At 43.7% G+C, this 24,781-nt stretch overlaps 1 protein-coding gene across 1 annotated transcript in view; it reads left to right on the forward strand.

Annotated features, from left to right (window-relative positions):
• The window catches only part of MYO10 (myosin X), a 186,408-nt gene that overhangs the window by 140,063 nt on the left and 21,564 nt on the right, over positions 1-24,781 (forward strand). The window contains exons 20-28 of the mRNA XM_035125884.2: positions 15,479-15,603; positions 15,716-15,830; positions 16,540-16,646; positions 18,226-18,435; positions 18,628-18,667; positions 19,928-20,833; positions 22,374-22,497; positions 23,492-23,735; positions 24,306-24,401. Coding sequence (XP_034981775.2) covers positions 15,479-15,603; positions 15,716-15,830; positions 16,540-16,646; positions 18,226-18,435; positions 18,628-18,667; positions 19,928-20,833; positions 22,374-22,497; positions 23,492-23,735; positions 24,306-24,401 — 1,967 coding nt within the window. The remainder of the gene's footprint in view (positions 1-15,478; positions 15,604-15,715; positions 15,831-16,539; positions 16,647-18,225; positions 18,436-18,627; positions 18,668-19,927; positions 20,834-22,373; positions 22,498-23,491; positions 23,736-24,305; positions 24,402-24,781) is intronic.

The following is a 24,781-nucleotide window of genomic DNA, read 5'->3' on the forward strand; positions in this document are numbered from 1 at the left end:
AGCCACCAATAAAGCAGAGGGTAGCTTATTCCCTTCCAGCAAAAATATTTAGAGTTCCTAAAACTCCCAGGCTAGACTTGGTTCGTTTCGAGCCATCTTGCTTGCTTTATCTCCTCAGGTCTCTGAAAGGAATCCGCTGGCTTCAAAAGCTATTTACATTCTCAGCACTCATAAAGAAAGATTAGCCCTTGCAGTTCTCTTGCTTAGGGAGTATGCAACAGTGGCGGCGGCTGAGCCAGCCCTGGCTAGGCATGACTTCCTCTGAGTAGCAGCAGGAATGAATTAAAACAAGCATAGCCAAAGATATCACATGAAGGTCTCCAAATACCAGCAGGCTGAAGAAAGAGCCCTGTTTTTGCGCAAGTTCCAGTGCCTCTGTGTGTTTCATGTGTGCAGCAGCAGCAGCAGCTGCTGTTAAAAGATGCAGTTTTGTCCTACTGATTGAAAGCTAAGAGAGGAAAGTGCTTCAGAAAGGTAAGAAAAATCTCTCAGGGATGTTCGACTTTGGGGCTGAAACTGTAATGACCAAGTTTGTCACAGGGAACATTTCCAGCGGTGTGTTTACTCCAAAGGAAGACTACTAGCACAGAGAGATTTTTTTGAGGCTGCAGAACTTGGGCATTTAAACAAGCTGCTTTTTGTGAGAACGTTTCCACTGTCCCAAGCTGCTTGCCGGTGGACACAAAAGGGAAAGTGATCAAGCACCCCGTGCTTCGCTAAAAGGTCATCAATTGCTTTAATGCACCCGTTGCCTGTGATTTCTGTGGAAACGCCCTCTGAATTCGAAGGCAGTTGGAGTTTCTTTTAAAAGTGTGTGTGTGTGAATTTATGCATGCTTTACTTGCAGTACAATTTGTGTAAAAATTGCAGGAAGGGAGGTGGGTGGAAAACAGTGCCAGATTTATGTATAAGATAAACAAGCTATAGCTTGGGGGGCCCCCAAAAAAATTAAAGGAAAACCAAACCTGGATGTACATTTCCAAAATATAAGATAAAAAACAAATAAAATAAAACCTACATACAGTTAGAGCTTAATAATTATTTCACTATTAATATACAGTGGTACCTCGATTTCCGAATGCCTCGACTTCTGAAGGTTTTGTCTTACGAAGTAAGCAAACCCGGAAGTATTTTCGCCGCGCGTGTGTTTTGCGCACGCGCAGAAGTGCAAAATCGCGCTTTGTGCATGCGCAAAACAGACGCTTCGACATCCGAAGGTTTCGACTCACGAAGAGCGCCGCAGAACAGATCACCTTCGTAAGTCGAGGTACCACTGTACTTCTTCTTAATTGTATTTCACTATTAATATACTTCTTCTAAATTGTATTTCAGTTCAACAATTACTCTGATAAAATACATATTTTGTTATGTGCAAATGGCTTTAGATACCTATTAGGTCCATAAATTACCACCTAGCATTTATTCAACACAAAAAACAGTGACAATTTGTTGTTGACAAAGGACAGCTGGGCATATAAAGGGCCCAGTAGCTTAGGGCCTCATCAAACCTAGATCCGGCCCTGGTAGGAAAGGACGAAAAGCACAAAAGTTGAAAGGGGTTATCGTCCGAATAAGCTTCTTTTATGCATGCTCCCACAAGTCAGAATGCATTTTGCAATCCCTCTGGCAAAACCTGATGGTGCACATTTGTTGAGTCTGGGATGCAGTGTGCACAGCGGAAGACAGAACAGTTTGCTGCCAAAAGAAGAAGATGACTGAGAAAAAACAACAAGGAAATATTGGGCATGACTGACCTTACAAAAAAAGAGATGGAGGGTTATTTGTTTATTTTCAGGTTCATCCCTGGCATATTCCACAATAACTTACAGGGAGCTCACTGGCACTAGAACCTTTAAATGTATAAGGAAGTGTTTAAGGCTGTCTCCTAAGCATGCTTGCCCGAGTTTAAAGAAAATCTGTTTTTGATAAGATATAAATATCTGTATCTTGCTTAAAACCACTTTGAGGTTTATATTACAATCAGTCCATATGGCAGCAAGAAGTCTGCACTTTCCCGAGACGGTAAATTCAAATTGTTCTATCACTGAGATCCAGGATGACATTAGACTAAAAGTGTTTAGTCAAAACTCTCCACTATGACCTGTCCATCTTGGGTGGCCCTGCATGGCATAGCTCATAGCTTCTCTGAGTTATTCAAGCCCCTTCACCACGACAAGGCATTGATCCATGAAGGGGAAAAGCTAGCTGCGTTACTACATTAGTATGGGCATAGTTAGGTTTTCAGGTGGGGTGAAATAGCATAATAATGATAATACACACAATATGGTACTATTATCACTATTGTTGCAAAAAAAAAGAAAGAAATCATACTCTTCGGTAATGCAGTGTAGCTTATTTCTATATGCTAAGTTACTTTTTGTATTTTCCTTAGCTTCAGGCTAGCAGTTATGTGTTACATCTGTAAATTGGGATTCAGACCAAGTTTAACCATTTAGAAAGCATTTTATAACTAAAGCAGCAAATTACTGTTAAAAACATAGGAAGGATTCGTTGAAATCCTCATAGGAGCAACGTGGTAGATTCTGATCTTAATTGTGTACATCACAAATACTTTTCCAAGTGAGGGAGCCAGGCTAAGGTTGGATGGGTAGGAAGGAAGCTAAGCCAAGGTTTGCTCCAAGAAGCACTAGGTGGGGCAGAGAAGAACTGGTTCACAGCTGGCAAGGCTGAGAAACAGGAAGGAGTCTAGCAAGGCTAGGGAACAAAGTAGGAATAAGCAAGAGTGAGGTGGGGTTTTGAATCTTAAGTTGCACACTGGGACCAGTGTCAAAACTTTGCATCTTCATACCTTGTTCCTGTGTAGCTTGCTGAGACTATAGTATGGGGAGTTTAAAAAACAAACAAGCTGGTGAAGTAAGGGTATTCGCTTGAGGCCTAACATAATTAAAACAAACCATGGTTCACAAGCCAACAACAAACCCTGGCTTCATATCATGGTTTGTTGCCAGAAAACTAACTATGGTTAGTCTGCTGGCCTAGGTTTAGACAAACAAAGCACACTTAAGGAAACCATGACTTAGTGTTATGTGTGAACCAGGCCATTATCTCAAGAGGCAGGTCCAGGATTTCCCACAGCTTTTGTTGTCCACTCTAGTTACAAAATCGAATACTAATCAGGTACAGAACCGTTTGCCCTCAATTTGTTGCAGTTGCACAGAAGTTTCAGATCTGAAGTTAACAAGGTGACCTTGCCTCACCGAAGTCAGATGTGCAAAAGTGCATTGCCAATGAGTCTGGAATTAAACCAAACACCGTCAATTTTGGTTCATTTTTATCGGGCGAGGGTCAAAAAACGCTAGTGGGGGGACCACAGCCGTTCAAACCACTTGTCAACTTCGTGAGGCCACAGTAATTGCGACTGATCCAATAACACGGCGCCATATGGTGCTTTGATCACCTCTCTAAGACTCGTAATAATCGTCACATCCAATTTTGAATGAAACTGAGCGGTCTTACCATCAAAGTGCTTAGCAAATTTCTTACAGCAGACTTTTAAGGGGGCTCTTCCAGCAACCCCATTCACCACCTTTAAAAAGTTCTGCTGGGTGGTTTCTCAATGGTGATTGTGAAGTGAGCATTTTGCTGCTGCTGCTGCTGCAGCCGCCGCCGCCACATGGTAGCCACAAAAGATTGCTCAAGCCTGTGTTTGGTCAGATTTATTCTGAGATTTTCGCCACTAGTGCCCTAGCAACCATCCTTCTTGCTCCATTGCCCGGAGTCTCCCAGCATACCAAGGAGACATTTAGGTTTGGCAGTGATGAAGAAGGCACTGAGGAGGAGCAATCCTACCAAGAGATGGTTTCATTCTGCTGTCCCACAGCAAAACCAGTGTCTCTCAAGTGCCAGCCATGTCAACTGGGGAATCCTCCAGAGAACAGTCGGGAATCCACCAGATTCCATTTGTGTCCAGGGGTGAACCTTCTTAATCAGTCTCCCACCCAGCATGGGAGTAGTCAACCTCAGACAAAACCTTACCAGGTAATGGTCTGTCATTGACAACAGATTCCCTTCCTGTCAAAAACCATACCGAGGTAAAGGGTAAAGGACCACTGGACAGTTAAGTCCAGTCAAAGGCGACTGTGGGGTTGTGGCGCTCATCTTGCTTTCAGACTGAGAGAGCCGGCGTTTGACCACAGAGAGCGTTCTGGGTCATGTGGCCAGCATGGCTAAACCGCTTCTGGCGCAACAGGACACCGTGATGGAAACCAGAGTACACAGAAACGCTGTTTACCTTCCCACCACAGCGGTACCTATTTATCTACTTGCACTGGCGTGCTTTTGAACTGCTAGTTGGGCAGGAGCAGGGACCAAGCAACGGGAGCTCACCCCGTCATGGTGATTCGAACCGCCAACCTTCTGATCAGCAAGCCCAAGAGGCTCAGTTGTTTAGACCATAGCACCACCCGCATGGGAGATGGGAGCTAACATTAGGCTAATGTACCTTTCCCACTATGTCCTAAGTCAGGGGTTGACAACATTTTCTGGACCAGTTTCAAATCTTGAGAGAATGTTACGGGGTGCCAGTTTCAAAATAGCTGCTCTTGGAGGTGGGGTTGTTGTTGTTTAGTCGTTTAGTCGTGTCCGACTCTTCGTGACCCCATGGACCAGAGGACGCCAGGCACTCCTGTCTTCCACTGCCTCCCGCAGGGGAGGATAACACAAAATGGGGAGCAAATGGGAGCACACATGTACACACGGATGCTGTGTCTATGTAAGAATAGTGGAGCATTCTTCGGTACCAGGAAAAATATACAAGGTGACCACACACACTTTCATCTCACAGAAATGGCTTAAAAGGTACCTGTACATTTTTCACCGTAACTTTCTTTCTACGAGGCCTAGATACCTTTTTTAAAAATGAAAGCTCCCATGATCCTTGACCACTGGCCCTGTTAGCTAGGGATCATGGGAGTTGTAGTTCCAAAACATCTGGAGAGCCAAGGTTGCCTATGCCTGGCCTAGGTGGACCAGGGAAAGCCTTTGCAGGCACCAGGTTGGTGACCCTAAATCAGGCTTCCTCAAACTTGACCCTCCAGATGTTTTCAGACTACAATTCCCATGATCCCTGACCACTGGTCCTGCTAGCTAGGGATCATGGGAATTGTAGACCAAAAATCATCTGGAGGGCCGAGTTTGAGGAAGCCTGCCCTAAATAATGAGTCAGGTGCCCCTTACAGTTTTTAAAAGTGCCTACCCCTGCTTGTTCTTTAAACTGTTTCTTGGCATTTTCACTGCTAACGTTAAAGGGGGATTTGTACATAGAAATGCCTTGGGTGTATAAGCCAAAAATAAATAAAAAACCCTGAATTAATAGTCTTGGAAAAATTGATAGCTATATACAGCGCTGTTTTTCTAGAAAAAGAGATTTTCAGAACTCACCATGAATCCTTGTTCTCTTATAATGGCAATGGAGCCCACCTGAAAGGTGCTGGAACTGAGTTCTGGCAAGTTCCGGCTGAAAAAAAAAAAAGCCCTGGCTATATAATTATTGGATACGTCTCAAATAATTTTGAAGGGCATTAATGCTTAGTGATGTAATCATTGGGGGCGCGGGGGGCGTGTGGTCTAAACCACTGAGCCTTTTCGGCTTGCTGATCAGAAGGTTGGCTGTTCGAATCCCCGTGACGGGGTGAGCTCCCATTGCTCAGTCCCAGCTCCTGCCAACCTAGCAGTTCGAAAGCACGTCAAAGTGCAAGTAGATAAATAGGTACCACTCCGGCGGGAAGGTAAACAGTTTTTCCGTGTGCTGCTCTGGTTTCACCAGAAGCAGCTTAGTCATGCTGGCCACATGACCCGGAAAAACTGTCTGCGGACAAACGCCAGCTCCCTCAGCCTGTAAAGCAAGATGAGCGCCACAACCCCAGAGTCATCTGCAACTGGACTTAACTGTCAGGGGTCCTTTACCTTTTAATGTAATCATTATGTTAGCAGATGAACAAAGCCATCAAACGTTTTTCACTCTGAATGCCTAATTTTTATTTTTATTTTTAAATGCACCAAAGTAATTATCTTTTGATATGTTTTAATTCTCATCGGCAGATCTCCAGACCTGCTGCTTTTTAATGGTCTGATAGAGAGATAAAGCAAATGGCTGAAAGAATTTCTCCACTTCCAGAGAACCACTGATAATTGCCAAGTCGTGTGTGGTGTCAGCTTTCACAGATGAATGGCTGCCCCAAATTCAGCTGAAAGAACAAGGGTACTCATGGAGAGTGTGCCAGCTACCTCAAATTTTGCTTATTTCAGCTAAAAAATACAGCTCTTCATGCCCCTAAGTACAGTATGATAGACCTGTCAGAATTATTCCAGCAAAGTAGCTCAAGAAATACATTCGGATCGGATTTCCTGTGGCTACATAGAACCAAATACGCTACTTAAAGATTTTTCAGTGGTATATAAATGTTTTTACAGTCTTCTGCATGTTTACTCAGAAATAAGTCCAGCTGAATTCAGTGGGATCTGCACTCTTCCCTTTTACATCTCATTAGTTTCGGTAAGATATTAATTTAAACATGTGCTTAAATTAGGGGTGTACAAAGTTGTGGGTTTGTTTCTCTCGTTTTCTGGTTTATTTCAGTATGGTACTCCACATTTTCACTTTCGATAGGCACTTACCTAATTGACACCATTCTGCAAACAGATTCCCCTCACATAATGCATGTTTGTATGTTTTCAAGAAAGAGTCCATTTTACTGTGCGCTTTCCTCCCTGACGTAATACACTTTTGTACACGGAATGGGGAAGCGTGAATTCCGAGGGATAGTTGCGTGCCGGTTCGTGGGCGGTTCTTGTGAGGTGCAAAAATTAAGTTCTTCCCAGCCTTTAGCTTAAATCCCTTCCGTGGAAATCAGTAGGTGCTAAAAGTTTGGTTGGCGTGTGTATTAAATGTCATGCCAATACAGACAGCAGATATTAGCACCTGCCGAAAAAGTATTCTCAAAGTTGTTTTCTGACAGCCCATACCTGTGGCTCAGATCCCTGTAAACAGGTGCATATGTTCCACTGAAGGCCAATAAGATTAGGAACTGTTAATCCTTTTTTTCTAAACCGGGGGGCTAAGTTACAATAAATTCTGCCTTGGCTGTGTTGTGCTGGCTGGCAACAGAGAGACATGAACTGCAGCCCAGCAAAACTCCACCCGGCACTTAACCACTTGTTGTAGGGAGGGAGCTGTATTATTGCTTGCATGCTTCAGCTCAATACTGCTGAGGCAGTCCCTAAGGGACACACAAGGAAAGCCGCCATTTCTTCAATTGCATTAAGCTTGGCTTAATGTGGGTTAGGTGCAGACCTAGGTGTTCGTTCTCTGCTAACCACGGTGTACAGATTAAGCGGAGCGGGTGGCATGTGCTGATCAGAAGGTCGACGGTTCAAATCCCCGCAACAGGGGGATAGGTAGGTAGATCCACAGTAGGTAGATGTCATGAGTGCGGTTGGCACTCTGGTCTAAACCACAAAGCCTCTTGGACTTGCCAATCAGATGGTCAGCGGTTCAAATCCCCGCGACAGGGTGAGCTCCCGTTGATCTGTACAATTAATTCTCTGAATGAAGGAAGCCCCCAGCTGTTGTGAGGGTGCCAAGTTGTGTGATGAATACTAGCAGGTGGCCGATATCATTTGATCCCTACCCTTGCGTGCTTAAGGGAGGGAAGGAGACATGGTATTGAGAGATCAGGGTGGAACTAAGGAGCCCTGAATCACAATTAGGATGTGTGAGTGCCGAGGCCACTAGGTTTTTCAGTCCTAAATCATAGAGTTTGAAATGAAAGGAGCTCTATGAGCTTACCAAGGGGGGTGGGAATAAATTTGGCATTTGAATGCTGCCTGACCTTTGGTTTCCTAGCAACACAAAGCTGTTCAGTGGAATATTTTGGAGGTTCCTGATTTAAACATATCAAATATTAGCTTTGTGCTAAGGCTGGCAAATTTCCCATTTTGGCTAAGCTACAGGGAAAGCTCCAGAATTGTGCCAAATTGTTCCCCTTCTCCTTCCAAAATCCATTGGAATTGTCAGGCACATGTTTACCTGTTGAATAAAAGCGCCAAGCATCCGATCCCCCGACTCAGTAGCTTTGTCTAGTACCCATTTTGCTCCATGAATTCAGAGATGTTCTCTGCAGGAACAGACTATCATAGAGAAACATTTCCTTCATGAAATAGGATGGTCTTTCATTAGTTTTTAGTGTGCCTACCAATGGGGTTCAGTGGATTGAGCAGAACCAGTGGACAACTGAAGTTGTGTTCTAGCGAATAAGAAAAGCCATCACAGGTGAACCTCGAGTTATTATACTGGTAGGCACAGACGGGTCACAAGTTCACAGCTCATCAGCCATCCACAGTGAACCACTAGATTGTCATTAAAATGCCAGTTTCTTCTTCATTGGTGATCACTCGTAGCCGAGTAAGTTTGTCTTCCATGAACATGGTCTTAACAGTGAGTCCAGAAGTGACTGTGGAGTCCAATTCTAGATCCACATGTCCTTCCACAGTGGGGACATAGGTTTCCGGGCGGGAGTTGATCATGGTGAGGGTTTACCAAGTGGGCCTTCCTCTTAGAACATTTCTCCCTTTCTTCCTGAGTTAGAGCGTCTTCAAAGCTTTTGAATATTAAATCATGAGTTGTCTCCTGCTTCTTTCCAGTATCTTAAAAGGCGCCCATTTTAACGTTTTTTGTTATTATTATTATTATTATTATTATTATTATTATTATTATTATTATTATTATATTGTTATTATTATTAATATTAATATGCTGCCCATCTGACTGGGTTGAACCAGCCACTCTGGGCAGCTCCCAACAAAAGTATTAAAAGCACAATAAAAGATCAATTATTCGAAACTTTCCCGAACAGGTCTGCCTTCAGATGCCTTCTAAAAGTCAAATAGTTGCTTATCTGTCTTACATCTGATGGGAGAGCTTTCCATATACATAAAGATACCTAACTGACTTAAATGGCAAATGGGTAATAAAAGACAGAAGGTAAAATACTTGATTGGTTTACAGCTTACAATGTCTAGACTACCTAGATACAAAACGAGTTGCACATTGACATTTGAAGTAAGTGGGAATCTGAATCGGAGAGGTGCAGGATAAGGCAAGATTTTGACAGGAAAATGGAGACTGTTGGCAAAACCTGTTCATATGGTGTAAATAATCCCCCGTCGCTATGAGATGGAAGTGCCATAAAGTCTTACGGCCTTTGTTTGCATGCCGTGCAAGGGGAGAGTGCATCTGTCAGTTTAAGCCTGGGACCTTGTGTTAGGGATGGCACAGTTCTTGTTCCGACACGTGGCAGAGACCTCCTGCCCATTGCCATAAACAAAAATGCTCCCTGGTCATCGGGAGTTAGGTGGGAGAGGACATCTGCCTCTTAATTAATGTTTCACAGCATGGCGCTGTGTGTGTGTGTGTGTGTTTTTTCAAATGGACAAATCTGTGACTATCCGAAAGCCTGATTGATTTTTCTTCCGAGGAAGACCACTGACCGATGACAGTGTGGCGAAAGCTGGAGAGGACAGATTGAGGCTTTTCCAGCAGGGGCTGTAGGCTTTAATTAGGGTGACCTTAGATGAAATGGCAACAGACTTTTCACAGGTGGGGAGGAGGGACTGCCAGCGTTTCCAGCTGGGGTCTGGAGACATGCTGCCAGTTTTAGTAAGGCGTGTCAGTCCCAAAGCTAAAGCGAAATCTTAAATCACCCTCAGCCCTGAAGCTAAAGAACAAGGCACCCCTAAATCTCCTCCCCACCCCCATTAATTTGAACAGCTTCTGTTTTGAATGGGTAAGCGGTCATCTCACATCTTTGGCTGACTTTGCCATCACTATCATATCTCACACAAACACAGTTTAGGTCAATTTTTAAGGGTTTTTTAGCCTATGAATAAACTTTTTCAATTTGAGTTACAGTGGCACCTTGGTAGTCGAACGCCTTAGTTGTCGAACAAATCGGCACCTGAACGTCGCAAACCCGGAAGTGAGTGTTCCAGTTTGCGAACGTTTTTTGGAAGCCCAACGTCCGACACGGCTTCTGATTGGCTGCAGGAAGCTCCTTCAGCCAATTGGAAACAGCGCCTTGGTTTTCGAACCGTTTCGGGAGTCGAGCGGACTCCCGGAACGGATTAAGTTTGGGAACCAAGGTACGACTATAAATGCTGCCAGTAGCTTTTCGGAGGCAGCGGTGTAGAATCTCTGTCCACCATAAACACATTCCAACTTCAATGCCTGGGCCATGAATCGCCTTTGAGACTGCACCTCACCTAAATCTGACATGCACGCGCACATGCACAATGCTTTAAGCAGAGGACAGAGGGTGAACAGAACCGACTGTGCCAGCCCAGTCCTTGCCACCAATGCCATTGGGTGGGCGCCAAGCAGGAGCGGGGCAGGGAGGAGGACGGAGCCCAGCCAACCATCATGGCCCTTGGGGGGCAAATCACCTCAACGCTGGCCGGGCAACCATTCAGCAAGGGGCCCCAGAAACCCTCGGCAGCAGGCAAGGCAGGATGGGGGTCGGGGGGGGGGAGGACCTGGTTTGCTCCATCTCAAAATCATGCACTTGGGGCCCCCTGCTTTCCCCCCACTACCCCCCTGATCACCACAGTATATCAGGATGACCTAAGGAAGGAATAGAGCCTTTGAGATTGCTGTGGAATAGCCTTCCAGCAGAGAATTTTCAGCAAAACCCATATCTGTTTAGAAGTTGAAAAACTTAACTCTGCATACCAAAATAAAAACTTAGTTGGTCTTTAAGGTGCTACTGAAGGAATTTTTTTATTTTGCTTCGACTCAGACCAACACGGCTACCTACCTGTAACCTTAACTCTGCAAGATAGTGCTTGGGAGTTTATTTGAAAGCTACTGTTTTATGGCCCTTTGTTATTTTGATCATTTTAATGCAGGCATCCCCAAACTGCGGCCCTCCAGATGTTTTGGCCTACAACTCCCATGATCCCTAGCTAACAGGACCAGTGGTCGGGGAAGATGGGAATTGTAGTCCAAAACATCTGGAGGGCCAAAGTTTGGGGATGCATGTTTTAATGGAAACAGTGTTGTTGTTGTTGTTGTTGTTGTTGTTGTTGTTGTTGTTATTGTTGTTTTACTTTCTTTGACCACATGAGAAGGCAGGATATAAATTAGTGATGGAAAAATCTTTGGAGGTGCCAATGGCGCTTGGGGGGTTGCCCCCCCCATGGTAATCATAGGAGGACTGAGGCTGAGAGTGTCTTGGATAGATTTGAACCAGGGATTTCCTGATTTGTAGCTCTTAGTCACTACAGAACACCTGACATACAGACTTTGAAAGTACCAAAATACTCTGTAGGTCATTGTCTAGCCGCAAGCCAGGACCACCCACCTCAGAACAATTCACCCCAGGGTTAGGCAGAACTTAGATCAGAATCTGCTGGTGGCTTTTTGGGTAATCAATAAGGGTTTCTGACTCCCAGTTGTCTAACGTTAGCAAAAACTTAACACACAAACATCCTCAAAAAACTACGTTGATAGTGGGGGATGCTCGGGGAGGGGAAACAAGGAGTGGATTTTTATATCGAATTTGTGAGTTTGGCTCTGTACCGCTCACAAATCCCCAAACAGAGCCATGTGCTCAGAGGCACCCTTTTCCTGAATTCTTTGTGCATATCCGCCAACCTGAGTCACAATTTTGCATTGGCTCTGGTTGGTAGTCCTCAGGGTTCTAGCAAAAACAAAACAAAACATGACAACCAAGTAGATCCCACAAACCTGATGACTGCCCACCTCTGCTTTAAACTACCCAGACCACATGTGTTCATAGCTGGAGCATGGTAAAGAAATTGCTGTGTAAGCAAAGAGCTGCAGATTACTCAAGCAAGGAGGCTGAGTCATCACACACGCACACACACACACACACACACACACACACAGCGCAACTTGCAAGCCAGTCTGACTTGGAGAAGAACCCACATCAGTAATGAATAATCAGACCCTCAGTTTCCATTGGGTTGCAACTGCTTGCCACCTACAGTTGGCTTGTAAATTACACCCCGGGCAGAAGAAGTAGGTTTTAAGGGGAGGGAGACCTGTCCTCAGGAGAGCCACAACTCTGAGACGCACCAACAGAAAAACCACAAGGTAGGTTGCAGATATTTCTCTCTTTCAGTCTTGTTCCCGGTGGTAGTGGTCAGGTTCTGAGAGATGTCTGAAGAATGCGATTCCTTAGCTCTTGAAGATTATCATGATAATCTTCCTTTTTCAGTTTCCCTTTATTATTAATATATTTTAAATAATCATAAATAAATAAGAATAGAAATGTGCACCCCACCCCCGAGACCACTCCATTGTAACCACCCAACCTCCCAAAATTGCAACACCTCTTGCGACGGTTTGACCCCTTTCCGTTTAAACAGTACAAATTCTACAAACACCCTCCATATGCCCTCAAAACCATTTCTCCTGTGTATTCCCCGCCTTACCTTAATGGCACTTGTTACTTTATCATTAATAGCTATATCCCGCACCTCTTTATACCATTCTTCCATTTTATATTCTGCTTGCCCCTTCCACCTCCTAGTTTCCTAGTTTCCCATTTTTAAGGGCCCTGTTTTAGCCATTGCAGCTCCTTTTCTCTTACCCATCTCTGCAGCACAGAGCCCAAGAAGCTGTTGCTCTTGTCCCCTCTCTCATTTGCATCCTTTTCTGTGCAGCCCCCACCCCATCAGAAGCCAAAGCCACACCAGGGCTAATTATCCTCAGAAAGGGAGGGGTTGCCATGGCAACTGAGCACTTTTTAAAGCTCCAGGAATAGTCTTCATCATTGTTCAGTGTGCACGGAAAAGGTCAGCTTGGCGAGTTGCGCTCGCGATGCCGCTAAAATGGTGAGTTGATAACTGTGCTTTAAGACACCACTGTTATGAGTCGAATTTCTTTGGTTCTCAGCTTGCAAGAACAGGCACAGCAATGTATTTCCACGGGAAAGGGACTCGTGGGAAGCAAAGGAGATCTTTCTCTCCGCTCCTAAATTTGTTGCTGTTGCAGAGAGAGGTGTTTGAAAGTTAAGACTCCAGTGATGTAAACTGGCTGTTTTGTTTCATCTCCGAATATAAGTGTTTCGATGAATAGGAAACTAGCATAGTTTGTCTCCCTGGTGGGCTAACATGACTTTGATATTGTCGGGTTCAGATCTGCTCCGCTCATGCGTTGTACGATCCTGAGATTTATTTCAGGTCAAAGACACATGGGGAATTGGAACCTGCGATTAGGGGGAAAATGCAACTTTATCTGTGCTTTGTATGAAATGTATTCTTTGAAAAGGTTTTACATGAATCAATTTTGTTACAGGGAAGCATAATTATTAGGGAGAAGTGACTTTCATGTATTGAAACATACTCTTGTTTCCTAAAGTATTTTGAGCACATTTCCTCGTCCTGATCATAGACATATTTGATTGCATGTTGAAAATGTAACTTATTATTGAACGTGAATGTTTTCGTAAGGCAGAACACATGAGTAAGTTCATTTAACTACGAGGACAGCTTTCATGGTATCAATTAATCACATGAAGCTCAACATCGGAGTTCCACATGATTTTTATACTGGAAACTTGAAGTGTGCTCATTCACTGACTCACTGCTGTCTGAACTCATGTATACCCCACAAAATACTTTTCAATAGCCTTGCCAGATTTAATCGTAAATAGAAGAAATCCTTTACTATGCCTTTTTAAACTATAGTTCTCTGAAATTGATAGTAGACAGTAAATGTGTTTAACGAAAAGAAAGGCAGCAAAAAAACCCCACAACTAAAAAAAAACATTACATGTTACATTAGTGTCCCTTTAAAAAATGCCCCCCCCCCCGATTTTTAGTTGGAATATTTAACATAATTTGTCTCCTGACTGCATTCTTAAGTCAATTTTCTGTCCGAGGCCATCTGTAGAACACACTTCATTGCACCCTTAATACCCCACCCCCCTTTTTAAAGGAGCATTTTTTTGTATAAATAAGATAATTCTCAGGCGTTCCTAAAGGAATTAAGTCCATATTTTGTGTCAGTGGCATTTGACTCGCAAGCGGGATTTGATTACCTCTTGGGAATACAAATCAGGGCATTTAATTTTCCCCAAAGGCTCGCAGCAGTTCCTTTAGAGATGCTATTATATTGTATCATTGCCAAAGCTCTTTTATACTGTGCCATTACTGTCAACAGTTTGGAATTGCTAAATAGCAATGAGCAGGAGTGAGATGGGATTGCTGATCGGATTAAGAAGCTACTGAGGCTCTAAATGGGGGGCTGGGGGATTACCCTTGTAATTGTTCCTTTGGTTTACTGCCTGGTTGCTACCTTCTCTTAATTGGCCCTGTTGCTGCGCCTTTAACAACAGCCCAACACACATCTTTTTCAACCACCTGTCTCCTTGCCTCCCCAAAACCCACCTGCTCAATTTCTGGATCTCAGGCACAAAAGTAAAGGCATTAAAAAAATAAAAAAGCAAGCTCAGAGCCCCATTCTGAAGAAGAGGGGAACTTAATAGTTCTTAAAGCTGATGTCATTTTACATTTTGTATTTGTGTACAGATACCAGAGCACAAATTTTACCTTTCTCTCGTGGTGCCTGAAGTGTGCAACGTGTAAAAGGCTGGTCTGTGTTCTTCCCTTTAAAGGTCTCAGAGGCTGGTACTGCCATATTTTCCCTGTGGTTAAGATTTTAAACAGCATTTACATGTGTGAATCCACATTAGACAAGGGGTATGCCTCTTTTGAATTTAGGCATTTGTCTCCACAGGCTCATCCTAAGCCTCATACTTGTAACCAGTGTTAGAAATTCAGGTATATAAACTCATCACCAAATGGCACCTACATTATGGTTGCCACAATAACATTAGGCGCCAGGGTTTTTTGGGTTTGGTATTGCAATTGTGGTGGTGTTGTTGCTGTTGCTGTTATTCCATGTCATATTTTAAAGAACAAATCTCAAAGCAGTTTACAACACATTGAAACATCAGATAAAACAACCCAGAATGGAAAAAAATTCCAAGCTTCAAGGAAAATACAGTGTTACCTTGGGTTACAAACACCTCGGGTTACAAATGCTTTGGGTTACAAGCTCCACTAACCCAGTAGTACCTCGGGTTGCGAACTCTGCCCCAGGATGAGAACGGAAATCGCGCACTGGCGGCGTGGCGGCAGCGGGAAGCCCCATTAGCGAAAGCGCACCTCAGCTTAAGAACGGTTTCGGGTTAAGAACGGACCTCTGGAACGAATTAAGTCCGTAACCCGAGGTACAACTTATCTCAGATCCTCCTTCTCCAAGTGACAATTTGCTTTCCCTAGTCGCCAACTTCGCATCCAGAGATCTCCACGGAGACCCATGCCAGTCGCAATACATGCCTGGCACCTGGCTAATTTTGAACATTGCTTGCAAAGTCACCTTTATTGGTTATTTATCAAATGTCGCTGAGCACTTTTTTGTTTTGTTTTTCAGATGCCCGACCAATTTGATCAGAACGTGGTGCTGAACCAGCTGCGGTACTCTGGAATACTTGAGACCGTGCGGATACGAAGGGCTGGTTTTCCAGTGCGGAGGCCGTTTCTGGATTTTCATGAAAGGTAAGCCTACCTTTGGTTTGGTTGGGTGTTAAGCATTTTAGATGAGGTGTGTGGTCCAAGTGAAGCATTTTTGAAAAAAGGGGAAATCACCTTGGTTTTCTTGTTTCCCCAGATACAAAGTCCTGATGAGAAATTTGACTCTCCCTGAAGATTTAAAAGGAAAGTGTGCTGCCTTCCTTCATTTGTATGATAGCACAAGCACTGAATGGCAGCTTGGGAAATCTAAGGTATAAGAGACAATTACTAATGCAAAACTAGAAAGCTATGTTGTTGTTGTTGTGGATTAACATACAACAGGAGCTAGACCTTGCCAGGTGACTTTGCCTCAATTCCTAAGCCAGTGAAACTTTGTATATTTGCATCTATATTAGCAAACAGCACAACTCCCCACCTACAAACCCACCTGTGGTCTAAACCACTGAGCTTCTTGGGCTTGCCGATCGGAAGGTTGCCAGTTCAAATCCCCGCAATGAGGTGAGCTCCTGTTGCTCTGTCCCAGCTCCTGCCAACCTAGCAGTTCGAAAGCACGCCGGCGCAAATAGATAAATAGGTACCACTGCGGCGGGAAGGTAAGTGGCGCTCTGGTTTCCGTCGCAGTGTCCCGTTGCACCAGAAGCAGTTTAGTCATGCTGGCCACGTGACCCTGAAAGCTGTTTGTGGACAAACGCCGGCTTCCTCGGCCTGAAAGCAAGATTAGTGCCACAACCCCATAGTCGCCTTTGACTCGTATGTTTGGGGGAGTAGGACATCCCTAATACTGCAAGCCTCCCCCTCTCTAATAAATATAAAAATGGATCCATCTTGAAGGCTGATATTGATTGCCTGAGAACAGCTTTCGCCCACTTTTCTCCCAGACCCTTAAAATGACGCAGAATGAATTTTGCAGCATATTACGAAGAAACCCTCAATGTGCATGTTGTTGCGCTTTTCTTAAAGGTGTTTCTTCGTGAATCTTTGGAACACAAGCTGGAAAAGCAACGGGAGATAGAGGTTGGCAAAGCAGCCATGATCATCCGAGCACATGTCTTGGGCTATGTGGCACGGTATGTAACAAGGAGCTGCCTTCTACTGCGCCAGACTAGTAGACCTTCTAACTTTGTATACAATGACTAACAGACAGATGCTTGAGATCTCAGACTTTCCCAACCTTGGTACCCAGGACAGAAGATCAGGACTCTCTTCCCAGCCAGAACTTGCTGGAACTCAGTTCCGGCACCTCTTTTTCTAGAAAAATAGCGCTGCATAAGATTAACAGAAGATTGAGTTAGAGCCTCATGCTTCCAACTGTGTTGGAAGCTACAGCCCCTTCCTGCTTTGTATATTAGGTGTGGATTTCAATTAATAAAACTGCTCAGGATTCCCCTTCTTTGGGATGACACCTTTAGACTTCCAGCTTCTTTCCTGTCTGTCTGTCTGCTACAAAAACTAACATTGTGTTGGATGGTGATGCCATTTAGCAACAAGGGTCTTCACTGTCACACTCAGGAATTTCCAGGGCACTGCATTCATCATACGCAAAGAAGTAACGAAAGTATGTGGTATATGTTTTCTATTTTTCTGAGGGGTAGCTTACAAGTTATCTTCATCATGTGGAGTCTGAGACAACTTGAAACTATATAGAGTTTTCACGCTAACTGGCCTCTTGGATGATAGTGTACCCCATGCAACTGTATGTAGGAATTGTGACGTACTTTTGCAAGTACGTCTCTTATGTTATACAGACATAAGAAATGATCCACATCACCCAGAAGAGCAGTTAGTGTCTGTATGTTACACAGCTGTTGGAGACAAACCGTCATGGGGCACTACATTCAAGCATTCTCTGTGTAGTGTAGACCAAAAGTGTTGATGGCCCCAAGTTACATTATTTGAAGATTTGCTTTTGGTTGTGCAAATCACTTATTTGGGTGTATTCCAAACGTTTTTATTTGCACTATTTAAAGAAAAGGGATTTGTAGCCTTGGTGTATTTGCAGTGGCAGAAGGAAGGGGGGAAACCCATGAGACCAAGCCATTTAGTTTGATTTTTTTTCCCTCCAAGACACAAAAGAACAATAGAACTAGGTGACTGAATTACAATGTTTTATTTGCTTACTTACCGTCATGCATTATGTACTAGAGTCTGAGTCCTAGATCCCATCTGTTTACTTCCCCCCCCCCAAACCGAGTCAATAGAGGGGCGTTCAATAGCTGTTTGGCCAATGAGGTCATTTCTTTTCATGTGTATATTAGACCTGCCCATATGCACTGAATGGTGGATCTGTGAAAAGAGCAAAAATACTTTTCTTACGGACAAAAGCTATCCTCCGATATACAACTTTCTTTAATATCAGGGTGTATACATATCAAACAAGCTTGATGATTACAAATAGATGCTATTAGACAGTGGCATATAAATGCTTCCTTAACTAGGATGCATCTCTTCCTACTCTAGAGTTGGAGTCTAGTCATTCTAGTGAAATAGTATCATGAAGCACAAGTAAAGAATGTTCATGAGAGTGGAATTAATATTACTGTCTTTGCTGCCTAGAAGTTTTAATTTATCCCTCTGGTATTAATGGTTCCCGTCGCTGGTTCATCACACCTTCTCTTCATGTAGACGTGTGTCTCTGTTTCGTTTCAGGAAGCACTACAGAAAAGTCCTTTACTGTGTAGTTATCATACAGAAGAACTACAGAGCTTTCTACTTAAGAAGGAAGTACTTACTGCTAAGGAAAGCGGCCATCACTTTCCAGAAGCAGCTACGGGGCCAGATTGCGCGTCGTGTTTACAAAGGATTGCTGGAGGAGAAACGACAGCAAGAGGAAGAAAAAAGAAAGGAAGAGGAGGAAAGGTATGGAATACGTTGTTACTTGACAATATCTGGTAAGCAACTTCGCTTTCCTGCGAATTAGCTACAGCAACCTTTGTAATTTTGTGCAAGTAACTGTCAAGCACATTGGTTTCAGAAGTCACATCATGAAAAACTGGATCCCCGTATAATGATGTATTGGTTTTGATTCCTTTCTGATGTTTTCTTTTTTAGAAAGCGGCAGAAGCAGGAAGCAGAACGTCTTGCTCGGCAGGTAAGCTGTTAATTATGTCCTGTTCTCTTTTGTGTTTGAATAGCTCTTATTGTGGGAAGCAGAACCTGGTGAGAGGACTTGATAAAGTTGTTTCTGTCCGATTTCTGCATTGTGCTTTTCTTTTTCCTCAAGCAAGATTTTTTAAGGAAGGATTTACACGTTGCATGAAACATGGAACTGACAAAATTAGCAGTCCATGTTTATTTCTCCTCCTCCATGAAACGTTCTATAATTTGCTTCATATGCTGATACCATTTATCTCATTTTATTTATTATCCCACTCTAACCTATGGGCTGATTGTGGCTTGTAACATTTTACAGTGATGCCTCACAAGATGAATTTAATTCGTTCCACGAGTCAATTCGTTTTGCGAAAAATTTGTCTTGCGAATCGCGGTTTCCCATAGGAATGCATTGAAATTTCTTTTTTTGCCCATAGGAACACATTAATTAAATTTCAGTGCATTCCTAAGGGGGACCGCGATTCGCAAGATGGATTTTTCGCAAAACGAATTCGTCTTGCGAGTCACCATCAGATCGCAAGACGAATGTATAGTCCTCTCCCTGGAGACTCAAAATCTAAGACCCAGTAATATTTACCATGGAACTGGGTGTTATTTTCTCAATTTCCACTTCTCCAGTGTGTTTTTGCCTTGGCGCGAAGAATGCCCAGGAACCATCAGGAGTAAAGTACGATTTATTTCTTGAATTCAGGCAAGTCCCCAACTGTTCCATAGGTCTGTAATAAGCATGTGGGAGTGTCAACTCTTGCAAACACAATATAACCAATTCCACCTCTTCTTCTACTATATGAGCATCTGTCACAATGCCACATACTTTTATCTGCCCCCTCTTGGAACTCCAGTGTGACTTCCACAAGGCTCCCCATCCTGCATCTCTTGTGTTTGGAGAAGGAAAGCCAATGAGGCTGAGCTATAATATAACACACAGTGTTGTAGACCTGCACTTAGAACCCCACCATTGTTTGGTATTTCATCACCTCCAGGTGATGAAAAGGGGACCTCCACAGGGAACTGCCATTTTAAGCAACAGCCTTGTTGTGTGCCTTAAAATATGTCATTCCACACCTCACACCCCCAGCTTCGGTCATGTTTTTGCTGTCCACAGCTCAATGTAATCAAATAGACTGTGTCTTGTACAAAAGTGGGAGATGAGTTCTTCCAAGTGAAAACAATGTGGCAGAATTGCAGTTGCCTAGCAAGGCAAAGATTAAGGGATCTTGTGTGTGTCAAAATGCAGGCTGAGGAGGAGAAGCGGCGGCAGGAGCTGGCGGCCATTCAGAAAGCCCGGAAGGAAGAAGAACTGAAGCGAGAGCTGGAGAAGCAAAAAGAAAACAAGCAGGTCGAAGAGATCCTTCGCCTGGAGAAAGAGATCGAAGACCTACAGCGCATGAAAGAGCAGCAGGAGCTGTCCTTGACGGAGGCGTCGCTGCAGAGGCTGCAGCAGCTCCGGGACGAGGAACTGAAGCGGCTGGAGGACGAGGCCTGCCGAGCGGCGCAGGAGTTCTTGGAGTCCCTGAACTTCGACGAAATTGACGAATGCGTCCGAAACATCGAGAGGACGCTCTCTGTGGGCAGCGGTTTCTGCTCAGAGCTCAGCGAATTGACCGGGAGCGTGGGCGACGAAAAGCCCAATTTCAACTTCAGCCAGCCGTACCCCGAGGAGGAGGTTGACGAGGGCTTTGAAGCGGATGACGACGCTTTCAAGGACTCGCCAAACCCAAGCGAGCACGGCCACTCGGACCAGAGGACGAGCGGCATCCGGACGAGCGACGACTCTTCGGAAGAAGATCCGTACATGAACGACACAGTGGTGCCGGCAAGTCCTGCCACAGGCAACAACAGCACACTTGTTCCTTCTGGCCATGACACCCTCAGTCTCCACAACTCCTCCAGCGGTGAATCCACATACTGCATGCCAGAAAACGTAACGTGCAAGCCCCAGAACTCCACGGAGTTAATTACTCCCGATGCGGACTATGATTATGACCAAGATGACTATGAAGACGGTGCTATCACTTCCGGAAGCAGCGTGACCTTTTCCAATTCTCATAGCAGCCAATGGTCCCCCGACTACCGCTGTTCTGTGGGGACATACAACAGCTCTGGGGCGTACAGGTTTAGTTCAGAGGGTGCTCAGTCTTCCGTGAGTATTGCTTTCTTTGCCATTATTACAGTGGTACCTTGGTTTACGACCACAATCTGTTCCGGAGGTCTGTTCGTAAACCAAAACAGGTCGTAACCCAAGGCACGCTTTCTCCAATGGGGCCTCCAGAAAAATTTGTTCGTAAACCAAATAATTCATCCCTAATCTTAAAGAAAAAATGGTCGTAATCCAAAAAAAGTTCTCAAACCGGGACACGCACTTCCAGGTTTGACGTGTTCCTAATCCAAAACGTAGGCAAACCAGACTGTTCACAAACTAAGGTACCACTGCACATCTCTTTGGGAGGAATAAGAGTAATGTCAAGATTTCCTGGTTTAACCGTCACATTGTCAAACGTTATGTGCCACAGTAATCTTGATTAGGGACTGCACTTAAATAATAATAATAATAATAATAATAATAATAATAATAATAATAATAATTAGATTTATATACTGCCATTCATCAAAAGATGAAGGACAGCATGGTCCATAGGATACAAATACAACCTGACAATCCAAAAGTGAGTGCAGTCACAGCTTGTTAACATAATTTTTACATCGAATTATTTTCCTAAATTGGGGCAGCCGACTCGGCACTTGTGGTTCTTCAAAGTACACAAATGTAAGGACATTATTTTAAGCATTATTATATTCCAAGTACAATTTCTAGTTAGCAGCAATATAAAAACATAAAAATACCTATTTCCCAGTGCTTACTTTAATGACTGCTGTTCCAGCGTGGTGTAAACACCACTCCTTAAACCTCACAGGGATAACTCTCTGGAGTCTAACACGACAGGAATAAAATTCTTCCCTGAATTGTATATGTCAATTCAGGGAAGAATTCCTTCACCAAAGGGATAAGGAAGTGTGTGAAGAGTCGAGGTTAAAAAAAGAAGCATTTCTGAATAGTTATTGTTTGTAAAAACATTAGGTTTTGGAGGCTGGTTTTCTTTTGCTGTGACTCAGAAATTCATTTCTGCTCCTACCCATACAGGCAGTCCACTGAAAAAGACATTTTTGTTTGGTAGCTATGCTGCAGTCACACTAAAAGTGAACTTGTTGCCTGTTAAAAATGAGCACAGGATTAATTTTAGTGGACATGCATGACACAACAGATGACCAACAGGTCAATTTATTTTGCAGAAGCAAGGTAAATAGCCTTGGTAGAATGAGACAAAGGGAAATAATATTTGTGCTAAATGGAAGATATTCTTTTAGGAATGTCCGTATTATTGGTAGGGTGGAGGGTGAGAATGCATGTAAGCTTACAGCAAAGAATCTGTAAATACATTAGTGCACCATACCCCAATTCTAGAGATTGCTTATGGGAAATGCGCAGGGGACTTTGGCCTTCCTCCCCTTCTTCCTTCACTGCAGGGAGAAGGGATCTGTCAAACAGAGATCAGGAGATCCTGCATTTATATGAATGTACCACTGAACTTTTAACATCTGAATAAGGCTGGAATGTGATGAAAACATCTGCAGCTAAGCCTTTTCCTATTAGTTAATTTTCCCTCATTATGTTGATCTTCCAGTTCGAAGACAGCGAAGAAGACTTTGACTCGAGGTTTGATACCGATGATGAACTTTCGTATCGGAGGGATTCTGTCTACAGCTGCGTCAGCCTCCCATATTTCCATAGCTTTTTGTACATGAAAGGTACAGAAACAGCCCAGAGTAACATAAAGAGCCAAACAAAACGAGGTGGCCTTCTTTCTCAAATACAGTGTATTTACGCTACTTATTTGTGGGGTGATGTAAAGCGGAAATTATGATAAATTAGGGGCAAGTAATAAGTAAACAAATCCAAGAAGATCATTAGAGGCCATCGATCAAGTTGATCAGAGGTGCAAACTGTTGGCAGAGTTTACAAGGATGCATGAAAGTGCCGTAAGAGAGAAGTAAAAGCTGCAGAAATAGCTCTTCTTAAATAGTTACAGGTAGGTAGCCGTGTTGGTCTGACGTAGTCGAAACAAAAAATAAAAAAATTCCTTCCAGTAGCACCTTAGAGACCAACTAAGTTTGTCATTGGTATGAGTTTTCATGTGCATGCACACTTCTCCAGATACACACTTCTTAAATAGTCCATTTTTTCAAGTTGTTCCTCTGAAACAGTCCCCTCAAGACCAAGAGTTTTGATCTATACTGTTGGTTTTCACGAGATTCTGTCAAATTACTGAGTTTCTGCATGCATAATAGTCACACATAACTCTGCCTTGTATTTCTTCGTTTAATTTGTAAGAATGATAGACCCATCACTCCATTTGCCAGAGCGAAGGCATTCTGACAAGGTGCTTTGACTCTGGGCCATGTATTATGGATTATATCATCCACAGAAGGATTGGGTTGTGGAGAAAAATGTTGGGATGAGAGAGCAGCTAGGAGAAAGAGCCTGATGCTGGTTGACGTTGGGGAGCTTGAAACCAGGGGTATAACTCTGTGGTAATCAGCTGTTAAATCTGGTGAATGCTTGCTTGTTTGACCATAGGTATATTTATTAATTGTATAGACCATTGGTTTTAAGATCCTGTTTCTAAAAAGCATCCAGATTGCCTGATGAGAAATAGTTCTGATCATTGAAGGAGTGTTGGGCATTTTGTTGTTGTTAAACAAAGGCAGGTTTTACAACCTGTTTCCTCTCCCTTTCCTCAAGGTGGGTTGATGAACACTTGGAAGCGCCGCTGGTGTGTCTTGAAAGATGAAACCTTCCTGTGGTTCCGCTCGAAACAGGAAGCTCTCAAGCAAGGCTGGCTGCACAAGAAAGGTGGTGGGTCTTCCACGCTGTCCAGAAGGAACTGGAAGAAACGCTGGTTTGTTCTCCGGCAGTCCCGGCTGATGTACTTTGAAAATGATAGCGAAGAGAAGCTCAAGGGAACCCTTGAAATCCGAACAGCCAAGTAAGCAAAGTCCACTTAAGGCATCCCATGCATAGAGTAGCCCCCTTCGGTGTCCTCGGAGGTAAAAAGTGCCTCAACTTCAAGGCACTGTTCTTTCTCACCTTACTCCGACTGGGTGTTAAAAGTCATGCCTTTCCCCCCTGCCAGGATCTTAGCTGAGGAGATGGTGTTGGCAGCCTTCCTTGTGCTCCTCTGATCAGCAGAGCAGCACTAAGCACCCATTGTCCTCCCAGTCACGGCCCTTTGGAAACCAACCTTACGTGCTCTGCCCAGATTAGCGTGAGCTCCAGGACATTTTTAAATCATCTGCCTAAAACAACACATAATAAATTTGCACGCGGCTGGTAGCCGGCACAGATCAATAGCTAAAGAAAAATGAGATGCAGATGAAGGAGATCAATATTAAAGCCTGCATGGGCATAAAGAATTGGTGCCTCCATAGAAACAAAAGAGGGGCAAAATTGTAGGCATTAAAAACTAGACTCCACTGGCTTAATATTAAGAAAGACAGGGCAGCAGGGTTCTGACAGTATGAATTCATCGTGTTTCTCACTTTTCTGTCCATTTTAGAGATATCGTTGATAACACTACTAAGGAAAACGGGATTGACATTGTCATGGCTGATAGGACCTATCATTTGATTGCTGAGTCGCCTGAGGACGCAAGGTAAGAACTTTCTCCCCCTTTCCCCTTCCAGCCACTGACGTTTTGCAGATGTGAAGCCTAGTACTACTGGGCCAGCAATAAACCCACTGTGGGATTCTTTCCCCACCAACAGAAAAATAAAATAAGCAGAAGCAATAGAATGGTTTTCAAATAGAGGTTTTCATACAGAGTTCTGCTGATGGTATTCTAAGTTTTGGACTCAGTGCCCAGGCTCCCAAAAGATGGCCACGAAGAAAAGAGCTTAAAATGTACTATGATTTGCTATTGTCTCTAAGAATGTGCAATCTGTAGTTTCATCAATTTTGCCCACTCTGATACTTTTGCAAATCGGGATGTAAAAGATTATAGCATGCATAGTAGATGGGGGTTGTAATTCCCTC

This window comes from Zootoca vivipara, chromosome 8 (genome assembly GCF_963506605.1).
Source record: "Zootoca vivipara chromosome 8, rZooViv1.1, whole genome shotgun sequence".
Taxonomy (NCBI): Eukaryota; Metazoa; Chordata; class Lepidosauria; order Squamata; family Lacertidae; genus Zootoca; species Zootoca vivipara.